This window comes from Pungitius pungitius, chromosome 16 (genome assembly GCF_949316345.1).
Source record: "Pungitius pungitius chromosome 16, fPunPun2.1, whole genome shotgun sequence".
Taxonomy (NCBI): domain Eukaryota; kingdom Metazoa; phylum Chordata; class Actinopteri; order Perciformes; family Gasterosteidae; genus Pungitius; species Pungitius pungitius.
The window spans coordinates 13,615,090-13,634,743 of NC_084915.1; the positions used below are offsets into that span (position 1 = coordinate 13,615,090).

The 19,654-nt window shown below is 47.9% G+C and overlaps 1 protein-coding gene across 1 annotated transcript in view; it reads left to right on the forward strand.

Annotated features, from left to right (window-relative positions):
* Window positions 1-19,441, forward strand: part of LOC119215525 (ephrin type-B receptor 4a-like) — a 28,824-nt gene extending 9,383 nt beyond the window's left edge. The window contains exons 2-17 of the mRNA XM_037467753.2: window positions 5,835-5,905; window positions 7,217-7,498; window positions 8,558-8,948; window positions 10,484-10,636; window positions 12,282-12,617; window positions 12,724-12,848; window positions 13,290-13,455; window positions 13,781-13,880; window positions 14,963-15,027; window positions 15,162-15,275; window positions 15,641-15,888; window positions 15,973-16,188; window positions 16,350-16,499; window positions 16,654-16,847; window positions 17,275-17,433; window positions 17,547-19,441. Coding sequence (XP_037323650.2) covers window positions 5,835-5,905; window positions 7,217-7,498; window positions 8,558-8,948; window positions 10,484-10,636; window positions 12,282-12,617; window positions 12,724-12,848; window positions 13,290-13,455; window positions 13,781-13,880; window positions 14,963-15,027; window positions 15,162-15,275; window positions 15,641-15,888; window positions 15,973-16,188; window positions 16,350-16,499; window positions 16,654-16,847; window positions 17,275-17,433; window positions 17,547-17,655 — 2,879 coding nt within the window. The 3' untranslated portion in view covers window positions 17,656-19,441. The remainder of the gene's footprint in view (window positions 1-5,834; window positions 5,906-7,216; window positions 7,499-8,557; window positions 8,949-10,483; window positions 10,637-12,281; window positions 12,618-12,723; window positions 12,849-13,289; window positions 13,456-13,780; window positions 13,881-14,962; window positions 15,028-15,161; window positions 15,276-15,640; window positions 15,889-15,972; window positions 16,189-16,349; window positions 16,500-16,653; window positions 16,848-17,274; window positions 17,434-17,546) is intronic.
* Window positions 19,442-19,654: the final 213 nt, after the last annotated feature.

Below are 19,654 nucleotides of genomic sequence, written 5' to 3' on the forward strand. Positions count from 1 at the left end.
GGAGCCTGCAACAATGTTCTCCAATGTTCTTTTTTTTACACAGAGTCGGGTTATTTTTGAAGAGGGGTTTCAGAGAGTGGGGCCCGTAATCGGAAGAAGCGGGAGGTGAATCCTCTCGGTGGCGGATCAATAGCTGAAGTACGCTGCAGAGCACAGCAATGTAATCAATCACATGGTTTGGGAGAATGCACGGCGCGAGTTATGCGTTTAAAGCTCTTCTGCGTCAAGTGAGTTGCGGATGATTAACTATTTTGCCGTGGAAGGGGGGGGTTTGGGTGGGGGGGGGGGGGGGTGTTTTTGGCCTAACAGCGATGAGGGCTTTGTTTGCTCTTCTGCAGTTCACTCGGCGGGTCAAGACTCATTACTCGCAGGCACTGATACAAAAAAGTCCCAGAACCGAGTGAGTGTCTCATATCCTCTTAACCTCAACCTCACATTTTATGCGAGGGTCAAAACGTTTCGTAACCCCCCCCCCGTGATCAAACTCTGGCTCTGTGAATAATGCCACAGCTTTTCCCTTCCACTCCACAACAACAACGGAGAGAGAAACCTTTTTGTGAAATCGTGACGACGTGCAGGTGTATTTCCGTGTTTTTAATGTTGAGCTACAATTAAAAAAAGGTGATTTGTATGAGAACACATTTTTGGCCGGCGGACAGACGACTTGAAATCAAAAGCGCTGCGGTGAAACTCACTCTGGGATTGATTGTGGGGGCGAAATGTAAGACTGGAAACCATTAATGCAGCGATTGTGTCCAGTGAGCCTCTGAAGGCGGCCTGCACTTGCTCCTCGGTGCTTCGGCTCGGTCAGATTCATGCGTCCTCCCTAACTGGGTCATCGACACCAACTGCGCCACGTATTCATATGCGCCCCCCAAAGGCAAGAGAGAACAAACAAAGTGTCGGACATTAACACTTTCTCTTTGTCCCCCCCCCTTTAATCTCACCACTCCACGTCACACGCTTCCAGTAGCTGAGCTCGTTTACACGTGTCGCCGGAGGTTTTTTTTTTTTTTTGGCAAACAGCCGTCGAGGGTTTAAACAATGAGCGATGAGCTTGTTGGCGGTCGTCCACCCCCTCGCCCCCCCCCCCCCCCTCCCCTCAGTCCCCCCGGGACCAGGAGACAGGAAGGGGGAGCTACAGGAAGCCCGGGTCTGATCTCAGTAGACACAACTCTTGACAAAAACACACAAATAGGGCTCTTACACACACACACACACACACACACACACACACACAGTGGAGGTTGTTATTTGCACACACAAAACGCAGTGGTGGCGCTCTGGCTGGTGGAAGCCGTTTTCTGACCAACCTTCGCCGTTGTTCGGCGAGCCCTTCGGTAGGTGGCCGGGGCTCCGAGGGCGTTGGCTTGACCTTTTGCTGTTTTTTAAAGATTTCAACCACGATATTCCTCCTATGGTGCGCTCAGTAATACCTGGCGGGCGGTCGCTCCCATTGTAGGATGTGAGTGATAATTACGTTGGAGATATTGTTTGATGCTCGGGACGAAAAAAGAAAAAAAAAGCTTTCACTGACATTTCCCGTAGCAGCCGCAATCCATCAAGCGAATGTCAATGGAGACAACCTCATTAACCTGCTAATCAGAATCTGAATATTGGCCTCACTTGGAATCATCTGCTAATGTCGAAACGCAGTAAGGTTTTCCTAAAAGAATCATTAAACATCTTCTGAAATAGTCTTTTAAGGCCTCCTGCCAACCGCTGTCTCTGAAGCTACAACACGTCAGCTTAGCTTAGCTTAGCTTAGCTTAGCTTAGCATAGCAGAAGGTTTGGAGCAAACCCAGGACGTTTGGAAACGAAATAAGCGCATTCCACCAACATGTTGAACTACTGCTTTCATTTAAATGCGAGACATGGAGGGTATGAAATTGCCCCGAGGCACCAGAGCATCCCAGAAGCAAGGTCTGATTTGGTTCTGGATATTTTCAAACACGTGGTAGCAGTTTCCACCCGACACACGTGAGGTTTTGAGTTATACCTGGAGGACAGAAGGTCTCGAGAGATGTCGTATGGAGCATAGAAAGGAGCAGCTCCAGGTCCAAAACCTCCAAACAAATGTTATGCAATGTAATGCCCGTAGTTGTTCATTGTCTCAATGATTTGAGAGTTACTGAGAGGAAGCAGCCTGATGAATGCAGATGTAGTATTGGCAAAACACCGATCTTGTTTTTCTCATATTTAAACCCTTTTAACATCCTCTCACATTCGCCTTTTTCATTATCCCCGTTCTTCCCCTGCGTCTCCATTTCTCCAGGTGTACGAGGGTAATTGGCACTCTGTTTCTTTAATTAAAATGAGGTCTAATTGTAGCTGGAGCCGAGCAAACGTTCACAGGCCTATAATTTCCCCATCAGACTCCAGAGCCACGCAGGGAAGAGTACAACACGAGGGGAAAGGGGCCCGCGAGAGGTGAACGACGGGGGGATTCAATGCAAACGATTCGTGGTCGAGTCCGAGCTCCGGGCCTTAACGCCTGAAGACGACCCTATAGGAGCCGAGGGCGTGAGATTTGCCGTGTAGTGAAGCCTTTGTGAAGAGAAAAAAAAAAACTGCATGGTCAGGTTTTACATTTCCAAAGAAAAACACCCTCTATTGTTGTCTGCCTCTCACACAGAGGACCCAACACCTTCCCTTGGCCTGTGTTTTTTACGACACGGTTTGTATGTCGGAGTGTAAACTATACCACGCTAAGTGTAGTATCTAAACACAACTCCCTCAAACCCGCCTCTCCACTTGGGATTAAAAAGTCTATCAATATTTTTGTTTCCATCAACCAGTCTAAAGTTTTTCTCCCCAGCATCAGTATCAGCTCAGACCCAACGAGGTCGATTGTACTGTAATTACTGTACAGTTGTTTGTTTTGGGTGTTAAATGCGGCCGGATGACAACTCTTCATTGTTCTCACATTTTTCTAACACTCTGGGTTATATCCCGGTGGCGGGTGGCCCACCGCCGCTGTGGAAATGTGAAGAGGGGGGGGACGGGGGACGCCTGCTTCCTCTAGCAGGGCTCAAGTCTGATTCGCACTTCAGTGAAAGGCAAGTCGCTGCACGCACATAAAGGAAAGGCTCACCATCTCATCTCATCTCATCTCATCTCATCCATCCTGTGTCATAAACCGTAATGATGGAGCGGCGATAAACGATGATTACCACGTCGGGGGTGGCGGTGATGTTTGTTTTCCATTCCTTCAAGCAAAAAATAATAATCAGCACATGAAAAAGAGGAAGATGCGCATACGACTGTTATGAATGAATATATGGGTTTTTTTGTTGTTTTTTTTATTATGCAAGCGTGAACCTCAGGTCGACGAAATGTGTGGAAAGCACCGGCCTGAACTTTGTCTTTCAATTATGCTCCCCACCCACCTCTCTCCTCTTCCCCCTCCTGCCTCTTCATCGCCTCGGATCGTTGCTGTGAAGCCGGAGGGGCCTCAGTGGCTGAGAGAGAGAGAGAGAGGCGTCTTTATGAGGAATATAAAGAGTGAGAGTGAAAGAGAAGCGGGTGATAAATAATTGATTTAAGTCACATTTACCTCTCAGTGGGGTGTGATGAAGAAACCGCTGCACGTGCAAAACGTGATGGATAGTGATGTCGCGCTCTGGTTCGACCCGGTAAACGGCAACGAGATACCCGACGCCTTCGACGCTGTGAGGGAGATTTAAATGATTTGGCCGTGTGAGCGGAAGTGGGCGTGATGGAGTGGCCATTGAAATCAAGGAAATTCGAGGCTAATTAGGAGCCAGACAGTTGAAATCACCGGGAACGTCCCCACATCCCTTCATGCGCAGTCTCGGGTGAGGAAGGACCAACGCGGTGGTTCCAGCGGCCCATCCTGAATGCATCTGGTATCTGATCGCCGTCTAAAGTGTCGAACAATGGCGCCGGGATGAGACCTTTTGTCTCGGAGGGAAGCGCCTGTCAGGCTGTGCGCCTGCATTGGGATGTGAGTCGCTCGGTGGCCGATGTGACGCTGGATCGCAGAGATAAGGAACTGTTGGGCTTTGGCAGTTGTTTTGGTGAATATTACTACGAGCGTTCGTTTTGAACGGATTCAGGGGGCGCGGCGAGCGCGGTGCCCGACTGACCTTCGTCTCTTTCTGCGTGAATGTTTCTCCAAACATCCTCTTCTCCTCCCCGTGCACCTCAGGTGCTCCACAGGAAACGGACCGTAGTCAGTGGTGGAACAAAGAGCCATAATCACGTGGAAGGATGGGGTTTTTTTTTTTTTTTTTTTTCATGAATCTGGCAGCAACATTGGCATCAGACTATGGGAGATGTAATGATTTACTTTTCCTCAAAAAACACGTTCAATCAGCAATAATCTCAAACAGAGGAAATCCGAAACATGAGCAGCTGCAACCAGACAACATTTTGATTATCTAAATCACTGCTAATTTGTTTTGTTTTGGTTAATAATCAATGTTTTCATCACAAACCAAAGAGGCATTCAACATGTAGGTCCAGTTTAGGAATTGGAAATGTGAACCATATATATAAATATATACAGATATAGTGGAGTTCCAGCCTGCACCAGCTCAAAAATGATGCTCGGCTCTTGCACCTTTAAACCAATAAGAGAAGTATAGTCAAAGAGCAAAATTATTTTTTTATACAGATGGACTGCCTGAGCTGCGTGTAGTCATATTTGATTTGTATAGATTTGATTTCGTATTCGTAAGTGGAAACAACTTGTCTCAAACAGTCGAGAATAACGGCGCTCTGGCCTCATCTAGAATTCAGAGGGAAGCATTTTTATTTCTCTTTCAGACGGAAATAAACATGTTGAAACTAAATCTGTGGACGTAAAAGAAAACCGGAAAATGTGTTTTAATGCCAGCTCAGATGTATTGTTGTGTGTTACTGAGAGTATTGGATGCCAGATTTTGACTGTTTTCACTGATTTATATTGGGAGCCTAATTCAACATATTATCCTAATAACTATGAAAAGCTCGCTGTGAAACCCCCATTTTTCCTCCTGCCACAGGAGAGCCGCATTTAATCCTGTTTATTGGTAAAAACCAAACGTCCTCGTCCTTCAGATGAGCTTCTGCGACAGAAACCTCATCCCATCGGCATGACTCCCAGTCCCCGATTCAGCAGAGACAAACTGCCTCGACGCCCCGGGGGGGGGGGGGAGAGAGAGAGAGAGAGGGAGAGAGAGAGAGAGAGAGTGAGCCTCAGATGAGAAGAAGCCCCCCTCCCCCCCGAGCTAACTCTGCACCGAGCTGCGTTAAGTTCGGGGCCCCCGTTTTTTAAAACATTTTTTTTCATTGTGATGCCGAAAAACACTGGCGGAGCTGCTTCCGATTGTTTGCGAGCTGGCAGCTTGCCCCTCAAAAGGTTACAAGAAGAAGAAGAAGAAGAAAACAAAAATATTCGATTCCATTGTAGTCGCAGGTCGTGACTGGGGGGGCTTAAAACTTTAAATTGGGACGCTCTCCCGTCCCGACGGCATGTCGTGACTGCTCTCTGGACTCTTTGCTGCAGGTTCAGTGTGACCACGAGGGACGTGGTGGTGGTGGTGGGGGGAGAGGATTGATGGAGGGGGGGTAAAAACAAACATGAGAAGAAACTCAATACTCGGGCCAGGGGGAATGTTTCTGTAGATGTAATTGACTGGTGAAACTCCATCTTCCTGCGTAATCCCGCTGTAAGCCGCAGCCGATGCTTGGCAGGGAGCGCGGCACGCTGAAATATGTTCCCCCCCCCCCCTCTTTTGATTTTAAAGTCACTGGTGTGTTTCTCTGAATGTAAATGAACCTCATACGAGTGACGCTTTGTACTCCTTTTTTTTTCTTTTCTTCACAGAGGTCCTGATGAACACAAAGACGGAGACCTCCGATCTCCGATGGACCATCTTCTCACAGGCCAAACCTGCGGTACGTGCCACTATGTTTCCTGCATCACTGCCACAGGCTTTGTGGTGATGGGGGGATTTTCTTTTGTTACTACAAAAGGAACTCCTTATATGGAAGGAAACTGACGGAATCAAAGCGAATTTGGGATGTACATTGAGAGCAGATGCTGTGATATACTCCATCAAACTCTTTGAGTTGAAGTCTTCTGGCCGCCCACAACGGTTGGAAACAGATTTGTAATTTGATCAACCGAGGAGTGGTTGTTTTTCTTAACAGTGTCAGTGACCCAAACTGCTCAACTTGCCGATTCCTCAGAAGGAAAATGGATTTAGGGACGACGCCAAGACAATTTTCCAAAAACCAACAAACGAGTCTCCGCTTTTGACGAAGATGCAAAACAACCCACGGCCGACCGTCTTGAAATAGCACAACCGTTATCATTTGGAGCCGTTTATCAAACGCTTCCTGTTGTCACACATTTTGTTTTTGTGTCTTTAACGAGGAGACGATGTCAGCTGTCTGCATCGATGTAGGTACAGATATAAAGCGGATTACAACGAATCCCCCCCCCCCCCACCCCCCGCGTCGTGCTTCGTCCCTGCATGAAACCCATTGGCCTCCCTCTGACCTTCGGTCTGCTTTGTAATGATAGCGATGTCAAACATGTGACCCTGTTTCGTAATGGTATCTGTGTGACTGCACGTCTCTCTCAACAACTCACTGTTAATGATTCCTCTCAGTGATTTGTGTCAAATCCAGACATTCGTACATCCTCCTCGCAGAAATTTGTCCACAGAAACATGTGCCGCTGAAGTCCATAGTGGGGTTTTTTTTGGGATGAGGGGGGGGGGGGGGGGAATTAAAAGCGGAAATGTCCCCTCCGAGTGATTCCAACCCGGCTCTCGGGGCTCTGCTCGCACCGTAATTCATGCGCACCAGTCGCCTGCCTCACTCAACACATCATCTGCAAATGGATTTTCAAGATTTACATATTTACATAACTGAATTTCTGAGCCTCAAGTTCAGCGAATGTGCTCATTTCTGCCCCCCCCCCCCCCCCCCCCAGTATGTTAATTTGTTGCTTGTTTCCCGCTCCTGGGAACAGAGTGCTGGGTCTAGATCCACAGCAGGCCAGACGCTGTCCCCCCCCCCCCCCCCCCCCCTCCCCCCGGGCTTCTGACAGGTGCCGTACGGCAGGGGACCGACAGGAAGTTGCACCTTTTCTTTTGAGGAATGGGGCTGTTTATGTGATTTAAGCATTAAAAGTCTCGTTTTCTAGGTCGGGCGTCATTTCAATTGGTGTCTTTTTCTACTTTTTTTTTTTCCCGGTAGTGGGAGGAAGTCAGCGGTTTGGACGAGGAGAGCAACAGCGTGCGGATCTATCAGATCTGTCAGACCGACAGCTCGTCCAGCCACTGGCTGCGCAGCGGCTTCATCCCGCGCCGGGGGGCGTCTCAGGTCTACGTGGAGCTGCGGTTCACCATGATGGAGTGCTCCTCCACGAGCTCCCACCACCGCAGCTGCAAAGAGACCTTCAACCTGTACTACTACCAGGCCGACTCCAACGAGGCCACGTCCTCCTACCCGCCCTGGATGGAGAACCCGTACACCAAGGTAGGTCCAAACGGTCGAGGTTATGGCGCAGCCTGTCGTTCTTATCAAAAGAAAGCGTTTCTCTTGGTGCTTGTTAAAACGTTATTTTCCATTGACTAAAACGTCAGCATTTCTTCCTCATGGTTAGTGTCACTGAGCCCGTGAGAACGACCTTATAATGTCTTATGTTGCTCAGGAGGATTCTTTTTTTTTCATACCGGAGAACATAATTAACTCTAAGGCTCCGACTAACTATTGATTGCAACAAAGACTCCTTTGTTTGTCTTGACCTTTCAAAAAATGTTGAACTATGCAAAGACGAATTTCCTTACATTTCATAAAAGGACTTAACTGGTTGTGTTACATTTATAATGTATGTACGTATGATTGAAAGTATATTGTTTTCTGTACATGACTGCAGACCAAAGCACATCTATGTTTTTTTTTTTTAATTGGCCTGATGCTGTAATTCATTCCTGCAACAGATGTCAGCTGGCAACAACAAGTGTTGATTTAGTAATGCATTTATTACAGTTGGCATTTAATCTTCACAGGGGAGCAAGTTCACATTTGCAAATTCTCCTCATTGGTGCATTCAATCTGTTTCACAACCTGCGCGCTCGCTTATTGTTCATCGTCTGGCTTTCATTTTCAGAACACATAGCAAAGTGCTTCTTGGCTTGTCATTATCAAACATCAAATCAAGGGTTAAAACGGAAACTACTCCTTTTCTTTTATTACGATTTAATTATGTGACTTTGACCAAAAAAAAAAAAAAAAGCGATGAAATGTCCACTGTAATTAATGACATTTCTCCGAATCAAGTTCCAAGCTCCTGAATGTCGAGTATCGAGGTGTTCTTTAACAAATGGGAAACAATGGCCGCCAGGGAAGTGGGACATCAATCTAAAATCACAGTGGTATGCTTTGTGCATTAATGTAAAGCACATGTGATGTCTAGCTAATGGGCCACAATGGCTAAAACATGCAAAACCGCCAGTCTGGTCTTTTTCAAAACTGAACCCTGCGTGTTGGAACCGAGCCATCACATCCGATCTTTTCTCTTTCCCCCGGTCGTAGGTGGACACGGTGGCCGCAGACTATCTGCTGAGGAAGGGTGGGGAGCGGAAATTCACCAAGAAGACCCTAAGATTCGGCCCGCTCTCAAAGAGGGGCTTCTACTTGGCTTTTCAGGCCCAGGGCGCCAGCATGGCCCTGCTGTCCGTCAGGGTGTTCTTCAAAAAGTGCCCCCCCTTGCTCAGCGCGCTTTCCTCGTTCCCCGAGACCGTGCCCCGTACTCTGGTGCAGGAGGCGCAGGGTGCGTGCGTGGAGCACGCCGCCCAGCAGGGGCCCCGACCTCGGCCCCCGAAGCTCTTCTGCGGGGAGGACGGCCAGTGGGTGGGCCAGCCGACGACCTCCTGCGCCTGCCTCCCCGGGTACGAGTCCTCCGAAGGACACACCGTCTGCACAGGTGAGAAGGACGCGGGAGGGGAGGGGAGGGGGGGGGGGGGTCACTGGGGTCGCTGGGAGTTGGAGGAAGCCAATGAGGCAGCGGAGCGTCGGTAACACGGAGTGGACGTGCAGCGGTTCGGGGGGGGGAGCGGCACTTCATGTCAGACAGGAAAGAGCAGGGTCAGAGGCTTGCCGCTGCGACAAGTCACGGTGCGGCTGAGTTGGCGTCGGAGAGGTGGAAGGAGCGAGAGCGCAGAGGGAGGGGGGCGCGCTCGGGGTAAAGATCATATCACTTTGAGAACATCAAAGCAGAGAAAAAAGGCCTAAAAAAAAGGGAGGAAAAGGCAGGATTATTCTCTCAGGAGCTTTGCAGCAGCAGCTCCGTCTAATGAGTCCAATTAACAAGCCGCGTGCATGAAAAGCCCCCCCCACACACACACACACACGCACACACACACACACACACACACACTCTGCATCACACCAACACAGATAAATGTTGAGCAGTGAAACCGCAGAGACGCAAGAACGAAATGCTACATTTTCTCAAGAGATGCATTGTTGAAGGTTGGATACGGTTTGATCCCTGTGGGAGGTCTAATGACTTTTCTTTTTTTTTTTTAAAGATTTTTGACATTTTGCTTTCGGGGGAAGTGGCGCTGGCATTTCCACCGTTCTGTCACTTAAGAGAGCCGAGAGGAAGAAACACTCAACAGAGCATGGAGGGAAATTGCCTTGGTAGCAAGATTGAACTGTTAATTTGCTTCTTAGGCCGCTCACAGGAAATATCATTTATGTCTGCGTTTAACTTTAAAATACTTGCTGTAATCCACCAAAGAAAACACACACATTTTCTAGGTCAAACACAACCCTTTCACGTACAACTTGAATGCTGTCAAGTGAGTGTTATAAAGGAGCTTGATTAGAATATTTAAACACATCTTTGAAGTAAAGCTCCAGCAGGCTATAAATACTGGTACAGGGGAGGAGTTGTGCTGCTGCATTGTAGCTTTACCAATGTTATATAACACAAAAGTGTAGAAGACTGTGCTCTGAATATTCCCCCGAGGGTTATGACAACCGTCCTGTCAGGAATCTCCAGAAATGATGACTATCAATCTTCATATTTGAAACGATCAACATTATTTATTCAAGATAGTTTTCATAAAGGTTGAGAGCAAAATAATCCGTCACATTAGCGTGCTGCGACATTCTCCCAGCTTATAAAGAATAGTATGTATTCACAACCACACATCAGCACACACACAAATATACTTATTGCAAAAGGCTTATTGCGTGTTATTCTTAGTTTTTGTAAAAAAAAAAAACTGAGAAAAGCAGTAAACCCATATATTTGAGAAGCTTAAACCAGGGACCTTGAAATCAAAGCTAATACATTCAACGGTAGTTCAGGCCCGTTTCACTGTTCCTTTACACCTCGAATGCTCCCCTGATGTTTTTAGAGAGGAGATGATCATCAGTGGAGCCACATGTTGTGTGTCGTGTCCCTAATCAAAAGCCCTGATCATTTGTCCCCCCCCCCTCCCCCCCCAGCTTGCCCCGTTGGTCAGTTCAAGCCGGCCTCGGAGGGACAGTGCGCAGCCTGTCCGGGGTTCAGCCACGCCGCCGCCGTGGGAGCGGCGGTGTGCGCGTGCCGCTCTGGATTCCTGCGAGCGGAGTCCGACCCTCCCGACGCCGCGTGCACTAGTGAGTACATTACGTTACGGGTCATTTAGCTGATGCTTTCACCCTGAGCAACTTTCAATGAGAAGAACAAGAAAGTGCAATTTCATCAAATAAGCCGATTTACAACTATAGAGCCATTAAAAGGACAATTAAAGTGCTACAATTAGTTTTTGTGTTTTTTAGTACAGCGGATTAAACGTACCGATTTGCCCTGCTCTTCTTCACCTTGTTGTTCTATGCTTCCCCGGATGCTGTGTCTCTTTCCCCCCCGGTGTTATGTGCCCAAACTCGTCTAATCTGTCTCCGTGTCTTTTGTCCCGCTGCTGGCCATTGAGTGTCTTTTGTGACAGGTGGTTGGGGGCAGGGCCACCAATCTAAAGTGAAGTAGCCATTGATGGTCTTAAGTGACACCTCCGTGGGATTCAGGAATTTTAATTCAAGCCGCATATTGTGTGAAAGGGAGGGCCTTTGTAATTAGCTCTCTTTTGGAAATGGCCATAAAGAGGACGTGAAACAAAGCAAACCCCGGTGGGGGTAGAACTTGTTCTCTGCAGGTGTGATATCAATGTCGATATCCACTAGAATTTACCTCCAATTTTATTATTACTGATAACTTTAATGACAGGGGATTTATCTTAATTACGAATCAGTTAATTCCATTAATTGCCATTCCTATTATTTATTTTGTTATTTTACTGAATTTCCTGTGCAATTATCTATATCACTTTTTGATATTGGATGCGCCAACTATAAATCACACAGAGCTTTTCCCCTGAAAATAACTATTTTATATAACTTAAACCAGCCCTGGCGATTTTAATAATGTATATTCTGATTGTTGAGTCATCAAATGCATCACCTCTAATGAAAAAAAATCAAAAATCCTCATTCCCAAATGCCGAATTTAGAATACGATGAATATGATGCCGCCCCACTCGGGTCTCCAGTGAGAACACTATTGGGACACGAGTTCGCTGCAGGCTCAGTGACAAAGCGCCGTCTCCTCGGCAGGAACAGAAACTCATTCACTGCCTCTGAGAGGTATTGCTGTTTAGTTACGCTCGGCTTGAGGCCACAGCCATCGTCTTACAATTTTCAGAAGGTGATCACTATCATCCGGGTTTAGACAAACTGTAATTGGCGCCGGTTCAATCCTGCAACACATATGCTGCTGCCGCGTTGCTCTGCTTTGTGACCGCAGACGGAATAAAAATGTCTTCAACGTGTACGGAAGAACAAAAAAAAACAAATGATCCGTGGGGGTCATTGAAAGGTAAAGCAGCCGTAAAATGACTCAGGAGAGATTAAGATTTGATTTGATAGAGACACTTTATTCGTGATTATTGCGTCAGGGCTAAGAGACACATCCATATTAATGCTCGATGGCATTGTTGACCGAATAATGTGGCAAATATTCGGTGGATGACTTGTGAGGGTAATTGGAAGAAAAGACCAAGTATATTCAGAGAAATAGACTAAAATTGCTTTTTCAGAGATGTTTGGGAAGAGATCAGAAAAACAAAAATCCACCAACCTGCACGTCCATAGCTCACTAATGTTTGTTTAATAAGTATAACGGTGTCAATTAGTGCAACGTGTCCGTCTCCTAATTTCCAGTATTCACATCATGAAGAATGACAACTAAAATCGCTTTTTGCCACTGCAGCACCTCCCTCGGCGCCGCGCAGCGTCGTCTCCCAGATCAACGACACCACGCTCAGCCTGGCGTGGAACGAACCTCTGGACCGCGGCGGCCGAACGGACCTGAGCTACGCCATCGGGTGCTCCGTGTGCCGCTCGCCCCGGGGGCCGTGCTTCTCCTGCGGGGACAGCGTCAGCTACCGGCCCGCGCAGCGCGGCCTGCAGGGGCGGCGGGTGGAGGTGTGGGGCATGCTGCCTCAGACCACCTACACCTTCGCCATCCAGGCGCTCAACGGCGTGTCCGGCGTCAGCGGCAGGGACCCCGCCAGCGAGACCGTCAACATCACCACGAGCCACGACGGTAAGACGGGGAGGGACGGGGGGGGGGGGGGGCGGAGGGGGGTGGGAGCCACGTTGCGTAATTTAAATTGCGATGCTCATGACTCCCTCGCCCATTCGCTGCGCAGTGCCGTCGCTGGTGTCTGTGGTTCAGAAGAGCGACTCCACGGAGAGCAGTCTGACTCTGCACTGGTCCGTCCCGGCACAGCCGCACTACACCATCCTGCAGTATCAGCTACGCTACTGCGAGAAGGTGAGAGCCACCCCCCCGCCCCCCAGAGAAAGACGTCTCTAAGCTGTCTGACAGGTTTTCGTGATTGTATTTTTCAGTTGTGCTGCGGCGCAGAGGTCAGGTAGAAGCCACGTTGTTTCTCCCAGAACGCGTTAACGTTTCTGTCGTAGAGTTTCTCAAGAAGAGCCCGACTCCGGGACCCCGTCGCACAAGACAGCTTTGTGTGAACCGTGCACATTTTCTAAACATGTGTTCTCCTCCGACATAATAGCATAAATTAAAGAGCAGGCCTCTGATTGAGATTGCGTAATTGGTTTTGAATGTTCTGTGATCTGAGTCAATTGGACCGAACTTCGCGTCGTCATTCAATCAACAATGACTGCGCTTGAAGCTCGTTTTTTTTTTCCGCCAGTCCCCCCCCCCCTCCCCCAGTCGGGCTGACTCTTGTTTTTCACGCGGCAGGAGCGACGCAGCGAGGACCAGTGCCACTACACGGAGAGTCAACGGAACCAGGCCGTGCTGACGGACCTGCGCCGGGCCACTCAGTACGAGGTGCAGGTCCGAGCGCGCACCATGGCCGGCTATGGCAGCTTCAGTCCCGCAGCCTCCTTCCACACGCTGCCCGACGGTAAGTTCGGCTCCGGAAGAGCGACTTTTCACAAGCATTATTATTATTTCACACTTTTTTTTTTCCATTTCCATCGGGGAAAGGTTTTTTCGGTTTCTTTCAGTCCCCACACATTTTTTTTTTTTTGTTGTTGAATGAATGTACTGTGTGTGTCCTTCTATTCAGCTTTTGTCCTTGTATTGAGCCTTTTTAATATTCTAAATTCTTGTCATGCTCTTCCTTTTCCTTTCAAACTTTTTTTTTTGCTATTAGCAGCACACAAAAAAAAAGAAAAGCCTCTTCTGTGATCTTTGTGGTTACATTGCTCCGACTCTCTGTCTTCCAGGTCACGACTCAGCCGCCCAGTTCTTAATACCTGGCATCCTCATCGCGGTGGGGATGCTGCTGCTGGTCGCTTTTGTCTTAGTGGCCGCCTACTGCATACGGTGAGAATGAAGGAAAGGCTATGTAAGCAGAAAAAATAAAGATGGATTTTTAAAGGGAAAGGAGCTGACACAATAACAGGAAACGGGTCATCGAAAAAACAACCGTGACCCTAATTTTACAGTTTTACACCCCTTTGTTCTTTTGTTAATAGAAGTTGTGTCTTATCAACAGTGGATTTTCACCCTGTTGCCCAAACTATGTTTCACTGTGTGAAGCCGTTCAGGCACAAAGCAAAGCTCATGATGCCTTTGCTTACACTGCCAAAAGTTATCAAGCTCATTAGAACCTTTTTCTTCGGCCTCATTGTTTGAGTAAATACTGCTGGATGCCATCCGAGGGAGAAAGTGTGTGTGTGTGTGTGTGTGTGATTGAGAGAGCGAGAGCGATGACGGTAGAGGGAGAGACAGGATGCAGGCGTCCCAACCCTGTTTCCACAGGGCAGGAGAACAATAGCCGTGACCTTGTGACACACACACACACACACACATACACATACATACTTACACACACACAAACCGGTGGCTGAGGCCCAGATCTGCCACTAACCGAGGGGTGGTGCACGTTATTGCTATTTTAGGCCTATGAGGTGGGAGCGGGAGACAAATGGAGGACGGTGGGGAACCACCAGCTACGGGGCTTTTGCAGTCTTGCAGGGATGATGATTTTAATGGAGCCGCTCGTATCAAAGAGCAGAACCGCTAGGGTTCTGCTGTTCTCACAAGCAGCAGCCGCCGCCGTGCGTGTGAGATCGCTGAGGATTGTCAGCAAGATTTTGCTGTCGAAAGAAATGACAAGAGTTGTTCTTGTAAAAGACAGGGTTTTTTTGGTCTGTAGCTGATCTCACCGCTGGCCTCAGTGAACAGAACCAAGATAGACGAATGTTTCCAAAGGGGATTTTTAACATTTGAGAAAACAACTTTCGCCCTTGTTAGACTTTGTATTTTATCCACAGACACGTTGTAAGACCCGTGATTTGCATGACATTGGGCCGATAAAGCGCTAACAATGCTTCCCAAACAAAGGTATGCTTCTCATTCTTCAGCGGTGAAAATCCTAATCTTAATCTTTTTTCTACCTGCAGCAGACACAGCCGGGTAAAAGATCCAGAGCTGAGCGACAAAAACAGCCAGTACCTTGTTGGCCAAGGTAACGTACGAAGGACACGCACACTGCACCGTAGCTGTGATTTCAAACGTTCCCACCGTCAAGACGTTTGCTCAAAGTACTCAACATTTCCCTTTTTTTCCTTTCCCACGACTCCTTTTGTTTTTATTTTACAGGGGTCAAGGTGTACATCGACCCCTTCACCTACGAGGACCCTAACGAGGCCGTGCGAGAGTTTGCCAAGGAAATTGATGTTTCCTTTGTCAAGATCGAGGAGGTTATCGGTGCTGGTAAGGCGCCGCTTTGGGCCTCTCCCATTCTTCACAAATGTTCTCTCTCTTTTGTGGTCACACAAAGCCAAACAAATTAGCAACTTTCAAACGAAACATAATTGGGAATATATTTAATTTACTCTGCTAAATTGACTATGTGACATTTGAAAAACAATTGTCTCGATTATTCTTTATCGGACAAAATTCATTATTGCCGCCTCGCTAAAGCAATAAACTGATAAATATGTTTCCAGTCCCCGCAAACTAAAGTGCACCGCTAGCTTCAGGCGAGCTTTACGCGCGCAGAAGACCAATGACCTCTTCCTAATGTGGTTAACGGCAGTTAAAGAAGACACGGTTGTTTGTGGGTGCGTGTGCTGCAGGAGAGTTTGGGGAGGTGTGTCGCGGGCGGCTGAAGGTCCCAGGGAAAAAAGAAAACTACGTCGCCATCAAGACCCTGAAGGGGGGCTTCACCGACAAGCAGAGGCGGGACTTCCTCTCCGAAGCGTCCATCATGGGTCAGTTCCAGCACCCCAACATCATCCACCTGGAGGGGATCATCACAGCCAGCTGTCCAGTAATGATCCTCACGGAGTTCATGGAGAACGGAGCTCTGGACTCGTTTCTGCGGGTGAGTGCGACACAAACCCCCCCCCCCAACAACACACGGCTGCCTCAGTCCTCCTCCAACTAAACCCGCCTCTCTCCTGCGTAGCTCAACGACAGCCAGTTCACTCCCATCCAGCTGGTGGGGATGCTCCGCGGCATCGCCTCCGGCATGAAGTACCTGGCGGAGATGAGCTACGTCCACCGAGACCTGGCCGCCCGCAACATCCTGATCAACAGCAACCTCGTGTGCAAGGTGTCCGACTTCGGCCTGTCGCGCTTCCTGCAGGAGAACTCGTCCGACCCGACTTACACCAGCTCCCTGGTGAGATGATGCTCCTCCTATATCTGTCGATATATGGATCTTTTAGAAAGATATCTAATATATATATATATATACACACAGACAATATTTCCTTGTCAGAGCCTTGTCTGACCATGCTTTTCTGAAGTTTTGCAGTGCTGACTGTTTTCTTTTCTGTGCAGGGAGGTAAAATCCCAATTCGCTGGACAGCACCAGAGGCGATAGCCTTCCGAAAGTTTACTTCAGCCTCGGATGTGTGGAGCTACGGCATTGTCATGTGGGAGGTCATGTCTTTTGGAGAGAGACCATATTGGGACATGAGCAACCAGGATGTACGTTTTTTTATCCATTTATTTTTTTACGGTCATTCTTGACATCCATTTGGACGTTTTTGTTTGGCAGAGAGTTGAGCTTCTGCAAAACAAAATATAATCTAAATTAAAAAAGCTTTGGTTTGAATAGTGCTTATTTTTCTTCCCTTTTCAGGTTATTAATGCCATCGAGCAGGACTACCGGCTGCCACCCCCACCCGACTGCCCCACCCATCTGCACCAGCTGATGCTGGACTGCTGGCAGAAGGACCGCTCGGCGCGCCCTCGCTTCTCCGACCTCGTCAGCGCCCTCGATAAGCTCATCCGCAACCCTGCATCGCTGAAAATAGTGGCACAAGACGGAGCCGGGTGAGTGCAGAAAAAGCGGCCCGATGAGGTCAAAGTGGCAGCCGCTACACAGCGAGAACAGAGAGTTTTCCTGATGTCTTCATTGTCCATTTTGAGTTGAAATGGTCACAGGACACTCATTAACCTCCTACTGCCCCATCTTATGTTCCACTTAAATGTCCCGCTGTGACCTGTCAGCCACTTGCTGTTCCCACTTCCCTTCCTCCACATTCTGCCTGTCAGCCGCTCGCATACAGGGGAGGACACCCCACCCCTGAAAAAATCCCATTGTTTGCCTCCCCCCCCTCCTCCCCCTCCCCCCCCCTTCACTCGGCCCCTTAGATTATACCTCTGCCTGTCGCGTGGAATGCCGCCGCTGGGTGTTTGTAAGCCCCTCTGTGTCGTCGCGGTGACGGGGGTGAGTAACTCCCTCTAATCTGTGCCGTAGGCCGTCTTACCCCCTGCTGGACCAGCGCGCACCTGTGGGCCTCTCGCCGTGCGCTTCAGTGGGCGAATGGCTGAGGGCCATCAAGATGGAGCGCTACGAGGACAGCTTCTTGCAGGCCGGCTTCAGCTCGGTGGACCAGCTGACGCAGATCACCACACAGTCAGTTCCCTTGGTCTCGTCCTGAATGAATCACACAAGTGTATTTCAATTGAAGTCGGCATTTTTTATTTTATTTCCCTTTTTAGTGAGTGATTTGTGTCTTCTGTGCTCAGGGACCTGCTGCACATGGGAGTGACTTTGGCCGGCCACCAGAGGAAAATCCTTTCCAGCATCCAGACAATGACCTTTCAGAACAAGAGCACGGCGACGGTGACCTTCTAGCCGACCTCGTTTGGCGGCTTGGACGCCAGCGCACCGGGTGCAGCCGTCTAGTGGGGAGCGCTCCGAGCCCCCGTGACCCGCTCTGAACGCGGCCTTTGAGGGGAAATCCGCAGAATTTACCTATGACCAAAAAAAAGAAAAGGGAATGACTTCAGATGACTCTCCCCCCCCAGAGGGAGGACGTTTTACAGCCACTGGGACAAAGTTGCTGTTGTTTTTTTTACAGTTTGTGATCAGTGTTTTTGTATGTAATGGGAATAAGGACCCGATCGATGTGCTGAACCAGGAGGAGGGACTGATCGGAACTCACAAAGTTTCTGTAGCATCATGTCGTTATGGAAACCGACCGTGGACAAGTTAGTCGCCTCAGTGAAAAGTCCCTTCACGGAGGGAGACAAAAAGAAATGCCAGTGACAAAATAGGCATATTTTCATATTGTTGTCATTACGAATGTCTTACATTTAATCCAAGTGGATTACATTACTACGTATACAATTCTTCACATTGAGACTGAACATTTTTAAGAGCTTTTTAAGAGGATTTTTTACTTTGTTTTGGTTTCAACATTACCTCCTCTTTACTCAGGTGTGATGTGTAATGCAAAGTCTGGAGAACGCCGCCGTTGTTCTTCCTAATCAGAGTTCTTTCATCTTCCTCGGTCTCCTTCTTCATCGACTCCGCGGCGCATGAGGAGAGAGACACAGAGACATATCAGCACTTTTGTCATTTCAGAGTGAATAGTGATCTTCAGTAACTCCATCCGTTTCTCCCGGAGAGGCTGGTTCTTCCCGCTGCCGGTGTTTTCTGCTGGCGGCTCGGTTTCATTGTAGTCTGAAGGCTGACCCAACACGGACCGAGTGGGATCAGAGACCAGAGAACACTGTAGAATTGCTTTTCCATTGTAGAAATTTGCAGAGTTTTTCTTGGTGAAACTGATGCATTTTCAGTTGTCTTATTCTGTATTCTCCATATTCCTGTGCCATTCAGTCGTCTTTGTGGACTTAATTGCAAATTCTATAAAGCAGAAATCTCTCGCAAGTGATTACTGTCCCATTAATATGTAATTCAAAGGGTTACTTTGACATTTTGAAGTGTATTATGTTCCATTATGCTGGTTGTGTAGTTGGCACATTGCTCCTGCCTTTGCCTCAGATTCTAAACATTATGCATTGAAGTAAATGTACAGCTACCAGCCAAGCTAACGTGCTAGCTCGTAGCCAGTAATGTCCATTAGTGGCGGATTGGAGTGAATCATTGGCTGCAGTTGAAAATGTCAAAATGTTGCTCAAAGATCTCTAGAAGGATGCTACCAGTCATTCTGGCAAGTCGTACATAATTCTCCTGCTGTAAATCCAGAAAATAAAGTACAAACGGCTGCTAAAACCAACTCGGAATAAATATGTTGAAAACAAATCCTGGGTTTCAAGAGGCTTTAAAGTGCAATTTACACCCATTCAAATTCCATTCAAATGTGATGGTTAATGTAAACATAAGTCTGATTGATTCACACAACGGCTGCACTGCGAGCTACACATGAAGAATTATGCCTGGTACAATAAAATCATCCACCCTCTTAATTAACATTGTTTTATGTCATAGGCCCATCAGAAGAGAGTCTGAGAGATTCATTTAATGATCATGAGCAATGTGGTCTTCATATTGAAGAGCTCGATAAAATCAACTTTAAAAATAATGTATACATCAAGTATGTTTTAATTACTGTCCTGTGTGTAGTCTAATCTGTATTCAGTATCCATAATAAACATACACACCAGTGTTTACTATCGAGGACTCGTTTCTCTCGCCATGTCTGAAGGAACCATCTCAATACAGGCCTGCACGCTGCTACGGGCGGCGAAGGAAGAAAATACAACTTACCTGACGACAGGCGCATCCGTCCCAGTGACCCCGATGACCTTTGTCCCAAATTCAGAGCAGATTCAGCTCCACTTTTGCCAAAAACACACTTGGATTCGAAAATGATTTCATAACGCTATAA